The 11162-nt window shown below is 45.0% G+C and overlaps 1 protein-coding gene across 1 annotated transcript in view; it reads left to right on the top strand.

The window, feature by feature from the left end:
* The window catches only part of BRINP1 (bone morphogenetic protein/retinoic acid inducible neural-specific 1), a 197182-nt gene extending 192801 nt beyond the window's left edge, over window positions 1-4381 (top strand). Inside the window, exon 8 of the mRNA XM_010848430.1 lies at window positions 2809-4381. Coding sequence (XP_010846732.1) covers window positions 2809-3949 — 1141 coding nt within the window. The 3' untranslated portion in view covers window positions 3950-4381. The remainder of the gene's footprint in view (window positions 1-2808) is intronic.
* The last annotated feature ends 6781 nt before the right edge of the window (window positions 4382-11162 follow it).

Raw genomic sequence — 11162 nt, forward strand, 5'->3', positions numbered from 1 at the left:
GGCCACAAGGAGGCATTGATTCAAGGAGAGGGGGGTGGGAGTCCTGACAAAGGGTCCCAATGATGAGACACGAGAAAGGGGGCGCTCTCCGGGCTTATAGAATGCCTTGCAGATGGGAGCAGAGGAGCTCTCAATGGGGTACTGTCCTGTCGCCTGGAGAGGGAGTGACGGGGCTAAGTGTGGGTCCTTTGAAAGGGGCGTTTTGAAATGACGCTCTGGTCAGATAGAACCACGCAATCGGAGACGTGTGGCGGGCCCCTGTGGCTCACAGCACTCTCCGATGACTCAGACCCCATATTCAGTCGATGCTCTGGCTCCGGAGGTGGGAGCCGCGTGGCTCATTATCATTCCAGCTCCGTTTCCTGAAGGCTGGGCCCTCTGCTGTTCTCCAGGCTGTAATAGGATTGGTCCACGCGAAGCAGAGACCGCCGAGGCCTGGAGCTGTGTGGGTGGAAGGGATTGAAAACTAATACTGCAGCTTGGGAGACAGAAGCGGAGTTTGTTGTTGTTTAATGAAAAATAAGAAAAAATATTAATTTTGGTCTGTTCATTCATTCACTCATTCGTGTTTGTTCACTCATTCATTCAGCAAACATTTCTGGGCTCCATGCTCAGAGAAGGAGGGCTCCCCTCTCTCATGCCTTAGAGCCTGGAGGGGAAACTGACCAAAAAAATAGGGGCTGCAATACAGTGTTCAGAATGTCCTGAGGGAGGTTTCATTGCCACAGCCAGGATCATTCCGTGGGCTTAAAGGCAGAGCCCTTTCAAGGAGCGCTCTAATTATGCCTCCATTTTCTCTCAGCTGATAAGCAGGCAGCATTCTAGGAAGCCAAGTTTCAACAGTATCCATTTCCAAACGTCCCAGTAACCAAATGGTTTCCCTCCAGCCCAGAGAGATAGGGAAATCCTGAAAGCGTCTCAGTAGCTTCAAAAGAAGAGCTTATTCTCTGGGATAGGAATACTTATTATTACCTTTTTAATAATTGGTCTATGCCTGGCTCTGTGCTAAATGTTTAAAGGCATCATCTCATTCAGTCCTCTCCCTCAGCGCCTAAGATAGGTTTTATTATTCTCCTTGCATATGGACACTGCATCTCAGAGACATGAAGTGACTTGTTCCTTGCAGAGCCTCGAACTAAGTTCAGCCTGGGCCAGTGCACGAGCCGTTCAGGATTAGGCTGCACTGCTTGTCTCCTGGTTCTTGGTTTGGCGATTGTGGCTGGGCAGAGGAAGCGAGAGAACAGGGACATGGCTACCACGTCGAACCAGAGACACAGCACAATGCAGAAGGGCTTCTGTCTCCAGTTTTCTAAAATGGGGATCCCTGGCAGTCCAGTGGATAAGACTCCAGGCTCCCAGTGCAAGGGGCATGGGTTCGATCCCTGGTTGGGGAACTAAGATCCCGCATGCCACACAGCATGGCCTAAAATAAAAAATGGGGGATCAGGAGCCACTGCTACCATTGTCATCCTCACAACAATACTGTGGCACTCAACAGCCTTAAAAAAACGCTTCCTTGACTCTTTGGGAAAAAAAAAAAAAAAAGCCTTGGCTATGAGCCAGAAGGTTCCTCTACCCACTCGCTGTATTATTTGCCTCCAAGCTTCTCTTGCCATGTCTAGAAAATGGAGCTGAGAGTCCCTTGGCAGGAATAACAAGAGCCTAACTTTTATGGAGCCCCTAATACCTACCGAGTTAAGGGCTAAGACTTCACATAAAAATTCATGCCATCCTTACCACAGACCAGCGTGGGCAGAGTGATTAGGGAGGTGAGGGAAACCGCCAGCATTCCCCGGGCTCAGGAGTGGAGGAGCCAGGACTCAAAGAGATCTCAGACTGACCTCAAGTTGCAAGCTATTTTGGGGGTGTTGTTGTGAAGCTCAAGTGAGAAATGGGAGGGTAAAAAGTGCTAGACACATGTAAGGAATTATTCTTACTGTGGAATACGGCCAAGAGGGGACTTGCACAGAAATGAGGAAAGATGAGAGGCTGCTAAGCTGACTGCCTTACATCTTTTTTTTTTTTTTTTTTAACTTATTCTTCTGTTGCTTCTTATCTGATTGAGTATCTGTCTTCATTGGAATGTTCCAGAGGCTGGAATCTGGGACAGGCTCGGGTTTGTTTATAAAAGTGTTGAGGGGCTGTGGAGAGGGGGACCTAGACATTCGTAATGTGATGGAAATTTCACTGAACTGAAATTTCGGAGAAAAATGGGGAGAATAGCATCTTTCTTACATGTTTTGAAACTGCAATGTTAGGATCACGTGAGATCATCAATATGGAAGCACTGCCATGAGCTCTGGAGTAATATAAGATAGAATTCGTTTTTTGCTGAAGTTTTTGGATGGTATGGGAGGAATCTGTGAAGAGGGTTGAAACATCAGGTGTAGGTTAAAAGAAATAACCCCTCAATTCGTCTTTACTGCTGACTTGCTACAATCTGTTGTCATTCAGCAGGGTTTTTGAGTTTATACACTTTAATTTTCTGAATCAAATGCCTTTGAGATGAATGAATAATAGATTTAGAAAGCTGGGAGGACCTCAAAGAACACTTTTACTTCATCCCTTTCCTTTTTACACATGAGGACACTGAACATTAGAAGGGGAAGTACAAGGTCATATAGCTGGTCTTCAACATTACCCAGAGCTACACTGTCACTCCCAGCAATGACATTCAGTGCTCTTCCTGTGAGAACTGCCCTACCCTGTCCTTTCATTCTCTGGGCAGCCCCAGTTTGCATGAGCAGCTGGAGAACCACAAGCCCACCCATGATGGCTAACATTCTCCATCTCCCCTCTGTCCCCCAGGACAATTCAGCAGTGGCTTGCAAGGGTCCAGTCGCTTCTCTACTGCAATGAGAATGGGTTCTGGGGCACCTTCCTGGAGAGCCAGAGGAGCTGCGTGTGCCACGGTAGCACCACACTGTGCCAGCGCCCCATCCCTTGCATCATCGGTGGGAACAACAGCTGCGCCATGTGCAGTCTGGCCAACATCTCTCTCTGCGGCTCCTGCAACAAGGGCTACAAGCTGTACCGAGGCCGCTGCGAACCGCAGAACGTGGACTCGGAGCGCAGCGAGCAGTTCATCAGCTTCGAGACCGACCTGGACTTCCAGGACCTAGAGCTCAAGTACCTGCTGCAGAAGATGGACTCGCGCCTCTACGTCCACACCACCTTCATCAGCAACGAGATCCGCCTCGACACCTTCTTCGACCCCCGGTGGCGCAAGCGCCTGTCCCTCACTCTCAAGAGCAACAAGAACCGCATGGACTTCATCCACATGGTGATCGGCATGTCCATGCGCATCTGCCAGATGCGCAACAGCAGCCTGGACCCCATGTTCTTCGTCTACATCAACCCCTTCAGCGGGAGCCACTCCGAGGGCTGGAACATGCCCTTCGGCGAGTTCGGCTACCCGCGCTGGGAGAAGATCCGCCTCCAGAACAGCCAGTGCTACAACTGGACTCTGCTGCTGGGCAACCGATGGAAAACGTTTTTCGAGACGGTCCATATCTACCTACGCAGTCGGACTCGGCTCCCTACCCTCCTGCGCAATGAGACTGGCCAGGGCCCCGTGGACCTGTCTGACCCCTCCAAAAGGCAGTTCTACATCAAGATCTCGGATGTGCAGGTGTTCGGGTACAGCCTGAGGTTCAACGCCGACCTCCTGCGCAGCGCCGTGCAGCAGGTCAACCAGTCTTACACGCAGGGCGGCCAGTTCTACTCCTCTTCGTCTGTCATGCTCCTCCTGTTGGATATTCGGGACCGAATCAATCGCCTGGCCCCCCCTGTGGCCCCGGGGAAACCCCAGCTGGACTTGTTCTCCTGTATGCTGAAACACCGCCTGAAACTGACCAACAGCGAGATCATCAGGGTGAACCACGCCCTGGACCTCTACAACACTGAGATTCTCAAACAGTCGGATCAGATGACAGCCAAGCTCTGTTAACCCGGGCTCCTGGCCGCGGGCGTTCCCTTTTGTTGTACAAACAGAACAGAACCAAGCAAAGCAAAACAAACACACATTTGTAAAGTGTAATTACTATTCAAAAGAAAGGAGGAAAAGTCTTCATTTGTTGGAAACGAAAAAACGTTCTAGCAACTGTATAAAACCGTGGGGCATGTTTGTTATTTCTATACTCTGTCGTGAAGAAGGGTCTCAGTCTTGGGAGGAGCTCGGAGGGAGGTGCTGCTCAGGCCTCAGGTGCTGGATTGAGTGGGGGGGATGGGAGAGAGCATATGCAACGAATTGTAAAGATCTCTGCTGTGCAGGTGCTACGATTAAACACGAAAGAGAAAGCTATATGTAATGTACAACCGACACTGCCATTTTTCCTTGTGGGAGGAAATGGACATAGATAAAGAAGATATTTCTTCGGTTACGATTTCTTCCCTCTTTATGCCTAATTCCTTGTGGTTCTTTTGACTCGTCTACACATGAGGGTGGAGATATAGTGACAGCACTGTCTCACCCAGATAGCTTCTCTCACACTAAGTAGACTGAAGCTCACTGAAGCTGAACAACAGGGGACCCTGGGACCCTGGGGGAGAGGCATTCACATAATCACAGGGTGTTAAAACCATCAGGAAACCTTTGAGATCGGCCTGTTGACCTCCTGGATTGCGTTTGGGAACTAGCCTCAGAGAGGACTGGCGAGCCCAAGGCTACATGTGGTTACTGGCCAAACAGCGAGGTGAACCTGCCTTTGACCCCGTTGGCTGCGCTCCTTCTAACATCACGCTGGCCACGGTGGTGGTTACTCCTCTAGCTGATCTGCCAAGGGATGGAGTAGCTTTCAGTCGCAGGTTGTTTTGATAGCCCTTTTTTTCTTTTAACGGAGAAACCCATTTCAACTAAACTGTCTCCAAAAAAAAAAAAAAATGGTGTCAGATACCCTGGAAGCACTCTGCATATTTTACTTTGATTTAAAGTCAACACCCAAAATAAAATAGGGTGGGTTTTAAAATTGCATTGGTCTGCCAGGCCGACTTCCCCAAGTAGGTATCTAAAACATGATCCTTTAACTCAGAATACACACACACACACACACACACACACACAATGCACTAACACTGCCACTTCTTGGGCATCTCTGAAAACTGAGAAGCCTTGTCTGGGACTTGGGTTTAAATTGAAAGGAGAGCTGTAAGGAAGAGAACTCATTTCAAAGCACATCTGTAGAGGATTGGGGCAGAAAGCACGTCTTAGCCTTCAGGAACTCTGCATTTATCTTCCTGCTATGGCAGTACTTGCTAGAGATGCTTCGAGCATCTGAGTCTTCATTTCCAAATTGGCAGAGAAATAGCGTCACACACGTCAGGGGTGGGAGAGAAAATAGGACTCCTCTGGTCTCGGTGTCTGCCCAGTGCAAATCTTATCTTTGGGACATCACCCCTGTTTGCTGACTGGCCCATTTCTGGGACAGGAAACCCATGTAGTTCTGTCTTCCACATTCCTTGGAGTCCTCTTTTACTGAAGGGGATCAGTAGTGCTCATGCCAGCTTATGTTATTAAACAGATCTAATTATTAGATGGTTCTTCTATACATTTACCAGCATCTGTGTACCTTCCACTGACTGGTTCCAGTTCTAGAATGTACCTTTCTCATGTCAGTGCTTTCGTAGATAAAATACAGAAACTATCTCAGGGCTCACCAGAGTCTGTAACACTTTGACTCAAAGAAAACACTTACCCCCACCCCCACCTGTATAGTTTAAGATGAAAGGAGGAGGCTTCAGTGCATACAACACATAAGACCTATCTAGTTTAAGTATGTGTGTGGAGGGGGGAAGTTATATCCTTTTTTTTTTCCCATAGTGAAATTCCAAATTTAATGTTCCAGTTTTTAGTATGAATTAGCATGTATTCTGATACCAATTTAACAATTTGTGCTTCACACCATCATAGTTGTTTGGCCCTCAGATTTTGAGCAGATTCGGTATTCATTTAGGTTGGAAATCATTCATGCAAAAGTCACATAGCAGCTATTCATCAAGCAAAAGATTTTATAGCAGGTCAGTAAACCATCAAACATCTCAACAGCCCACACCCTCTACACATGGAGCCGTGACCACTGGGCCACAGGGAAGTCCCTCTTCAACACTTGGGAGACGAATGGGGCATGCCAGAAAAATATCTGTAAGGAAATGGGTTATGCTTTTTGTGCCCCTCATACATTAATGAGAAAGACATATGAACCAATAAAAAATAAATAATTACAGTACACCATGATGAGTGCTGTTGGGGTCAGACACGCAGAGAGCAGCCCTGAAGAAGTTATGAACTCAGTTCATGCAGTTGGTACAGCCTTTAGATGAACATGCTCATCCTGAGTGTTGAAAATGAAAAGGACTTGGGCAAATAACAAGAAGGCTCTTCCCCAGACTTCACCACCCATGTGTGTGTGTGTGTGTGTAGGAAGGTTTTCTCCTCTTTACCTTGACAGTATTACTGAATAATTACATCATATCATATTACAAAGAGAATAAACAATGTCTAATGATTGGAAAGGACAGGGAAATCAGATAAATTTTCAAGGACAGAGAGATTCAGACATCAACATTTTGTTCAAAGGTGAAAGGAAAATACTTTTATAAAAGAATACAACGTTCTGGGGATTTTCAGGCACCTTCTGCTTGGGTCCAACTCTTTGAGCTAACAAGGTCCCTCCAGCTATTGGGGAAGAGAAGCCTGAAGCCTTCAAGTGAGATTTTAATTCAATTAGCATCTTACCAGTTTGATGCAACAACCAAGGACCTATGGTGTCTGATTAATATGCTGATGCTAAGGCAAAAGAGTGAACAGAATGCCCCGTTGGATAAGCCTGACAGCAAAGCGTGGCATTGCCATGGAAACCACAGAAGGCCATTAATTAGCTATCAGATAAAATCATTGGAAAATTCTGGACCCTGGCATATCTGCCCCCTTCAAAGAGGAGGGCAATAAGAGGTCACACTAACAGCAAGGCTCCCTTCATTGATTGAAATCATAATTGCACGGAGACTACATGTCATAAGTGGAAGAAAGATTAGGAAGTAGAACAAGTTGACACAATAGAAGGAAAGAGGCTCAGGGATTATCCATCACCACAAATATATTTTTAAATGTAGCATAACTTGTTGGGTTGTCTATGTTGATAAAATCGTCTCAATGACAAACACTTTCTCCTATTCTCCATTCTTTTTGGAAAGAAAGTGAGAAGAATAATATGGATCCACTAGATGGTGATAAATGATTGAGGGAAGGTGTCATAGAGCCAAAGCGTGAGAAATGATGAACCCCTAAAATAATAGATGAAGATTGTAGAACTTTCAAGTTAATAGGGAGATATTTTTTAAATTAAAAACAAGGCAGACAGGAGAAATAAAAGATTCATTAAAATATCAATAGCTAGATACATAAACATAATAACCAAACATACTACACAAATAACCACAATAAATGTACTTGGATAAAACTGATCAGTAAAAAGAGGCGGTCAGACTACAAGTTACAAATGTAAAAGTAAAGTAGAAAAGTTTGAAAAGAAAAAGATGCATAAAGGTATCCTAGACAGGTATTAACTAAGAGGAAGCTGACGTAGTACCATTAATAGCATTCAAAATAGACTTTAAGGCAAATCCAATAGGATTAAAGATGGTCACCACAGCAGGGAAAGTGGAGAGAAGTGCAGACACATGGAGCTATGGGCTCTTTGGGCTAAAGCGGTCATTAAAGGTGTGCAAAATTTCAACCTTCAGAGATGAAGTTATACTCAAAGTTATTCAGCAAAATTTGCACAGTGATCATGATCATAGTTCCCTTTTCACTATCTCAAGGTAAAAGATTATCCAGTCCAACCTCCTAGCCAAGACAAGAAGCAACCCCATGATATTGAAAAGAATCAACCGTAATAATAGGGAACTGAACTTCATATGCAAATAGTCTCTCTCTTCTATGTCACCAAAATCATCTCTAATGGGCATTTTTTCAGTTGAAGATCAATGCAAATCTTTGGTTGGTTATAATGAGTTCAGACTGAGCAGAGCGCCCTCTCTACCTGAGAACAGGGTAATACCAGTGGCTCTAGCTGCACCAAGCCAAGAACCTAGACGGAAGATGTTACCTGAATGAACTCTCCTTTCTCAATATCCCTGTCTCTTTAAATCATGATCAGAGCCTGAAATGACAAGTGTAAGGTCATTCTTCACTTCAGTGTTGCATCTATTGGTTAGCATTCTGCACGAGGCAGGCAGTACATTCTCTGACTACTTGGGTCTGGAACCCTCTTTCCTCTCAACAACACACAGATCAAGATGCATTCGGGGAATGGAATGGGACCGTTTTGATCCCATGGGGAGAAAATCACCTCTGAGGAGAATTACAGATCTTTTTGAGAAATGCAAAAGCTCTGGATTCTTTCCAAATAAAAAAGTACCTTCACATACACTTTTGAATATTTCACAGATCCCTTAATAATCTTTCTTGAACATTCTGAAATACTACAAACCTTCAGTAAGTGCCTCTAATCTAGTCTAAACCCTGTATTTTATGGAATTTAAAACTTCACCTTTTAGCGATGAGGAGTTGTACTCAAAGTCATCCTGAAAGCCTTGAACACTGGGCATGCGTCTAGTTCCCTTTTCCCTGTCTCAAGCATAGTTTGGCCTAGGATCCCATATCAAGCCAATGTAGCTCATACAGCTGAATCCTGCCCCCAGCAAAGGAAGTTTCTAACATACAGGTAAACACCTTAATGGAAATGACAGTTTCGGTCACGTTAATAAAACCCAACATATATACTGTGGACTATATAGACCATGGAATTCCCCAGGATATTCCCCAGGAATTCCCCATGGAATTCCCCAGAATACTGGAAGGGGTAGCCTTTCCCTTCTCCAGAGGATCCTCCCAATCCAGGGATCAAACCCAGGTCTCCCGCATTGCAGGTGGATTCTTTCCAGTGGAGCCACCAGGGAAGCCCATACTAAATACTAAATTTATTAAATAGATACATTGTGTGTAAGCACTAAAGAAAGAGGTCTCTAAACCAGAAAGTCATGAGCTTGGTGAGAGGATGAGCAGGCATGCACTGGTGAGTATTACATCATCAGTGGAGAGAGAGTCCGGTTCCCTGAACCTGGTACAATTGCACATGAAATTGGAAGGAGACTGTCCTCCTCGATTCAGTCTGTTCCAGCGATACCACAGATGGGGTGGCTCAGACAACAGACATTTATTTCTTACATTTCTGGAGGCTGGGGTTTCCAAGATCAACACCCCTGCAGATTCAAGTGTCTGGTGAGGATCCGTTTCCTGGTTCATAAAGCACGGGGTCCCCACTTGTCTTCACAAGGCAGTAATGGTAAGAGAGCTGTCTGGGCCTCTTGAAGGGAAGTGAAGTGAAGTCGCTCAGTCCTGTCCCGACTCTTTGCGACCCGGTGGACTGCAGCCCACCAGGCTCCTCCGTCCATGGGATTCTCCAGGCAAGAATACTGGAGTGGGTTGCCATTTCCTCTAAGGCAATGGCACAAATTAAGGGCACAAATCCCATTAATGAGGGTTCCACCCTCATCACCTAACCCCGCCTCCCACCCCCCACCCCGTCCCATCTCCTAATACCTGGGGGTTATTTATGTTAATTTCAAAAGAACACAAACATTTTAAAGTATTAAATCAGTTACCAAAAAAAAAAAAAAAAACTTCTCCATCAAATAGCTTGGAATAGACACATGAGCTTCACAAGTCACAAATTTACTTTCTCTCATTTGAGTATCTGACCTCTGCTCCCAAACTTGTTTGGTAGGTGTTCACCAAAACTGCACTGGCTCCACTCCAGGAATGAACAAGGAGCCTGTCCTCATTCAAGATGCCATAGTTGCAATGAAACTTCTACATGGAGCCCCTTGTGCCAGGAAGAAAATGGCTTTGATATAATTTTTAAATAAAAGCTGCAGAGCTGCTTGATAAGGGCAAGCAGGGGCCCACAAGCTGCAGGCCCACATTTTCCTGCTCATGTCACCATGGATGGCAAACGATCTGTGTCAGCCTTAACTGGGGACGGAAGATTGGTCTGATTCTGCCACAGGCTTGCACAGTGAGGAAATTGTCATGTTCTTACAAATTAGAGGGTGATTATAAACCCTGCCAAGGGATATTAATTATATGGTATTAATTGCAGGTTATGTAATTATAAATTAATAATAATATCACCTAGCATTTTGTTGGTGTGCAAAAGGATGCCGTGCTTAAAACCTAGACCCAGGAGCTGGGTTTTCCTGAATTATTAGACACCTCGGATTTGGACTCAGATCCCCCAGTTTCCAGGTGAGTGGTTTAACTGTTACAGTCAACATTATTCCTGACATGAGAAAATCACTGGCACCATAGGGCTGTAGCTAAGAGTACAGCCTGGAGACAGGAGAAAATAATTAGAGCTCATCCACTTAACTACCTACGCTGCTTCACTGAGACATTTAACCTCTGTGTGCTTCAGTTTCTTCCTCTGTAAAAATGCGGTTCTCAATAGGTTCTCTCTAACATCATGGTTGTTATAAGAATTATGTATGTTTAATCCCAGGGACGGGGAAGCCTGGTGGGCTGCCGTCTATGGGGTCACACAGAGTCGGACATGACTGAAGTAACTTAGCAAAAAAAAGGACCTAGAACAGTGACTGGCATATAGGAAGCCTATAAGTTCATTAAATAAGTGACATATATAAAAATATACTTTAGATAGATAGATATGTATGCAAAGTAATATTCTTAATAATAGTAGCTAATATCAATGGGGCTCATTATACAGCTCAAACACTATAGTAAGAACTTGATGCAGGTTACTCATTTAACTTCACTGCAACCCATTGAGGTGGGTCTAATTATCACTTCAGGTTACAAATGATGAAATGGAGTCTTAGAAAGATGAAAAAACTCGCCTATGGCAAGCTAGGGTTGGAATGAGGATGTGTCAGTCTCCAAAAAAACAGGTCTCTTAACTCTGCTACAGTTTCCCCCAATAAGTGAAAGTAAATGGCTTTGCAAAGTTATTTGTAAGAATAATCCAGACCTTAAAAGGCATCTGACACCACTATTTGATTACAGAACCATTCAATTCCTCCGTGAGCCAGAGTCAAGGGCACCCAGATAGCTTTAAATGTACTGACTCCTGGAATCACAGAGCCTC

Source organism: Bison bison, unplaced genomic scaffold, assembly GCF_000754665.1.
Source record: "Bison bison bison isolate TAMUID 2011002044 unplaced genomic scaffold, Bison_UMD1.0 scf7180017864266, whole genome shotgun sequence".
Taxonomy (NCBI): domain Eukaryota; kingdom Metazoa; phylum Chordata; class Mammalia; order Artiodactyla; family Bovidae; genus Bison; species Bison bison.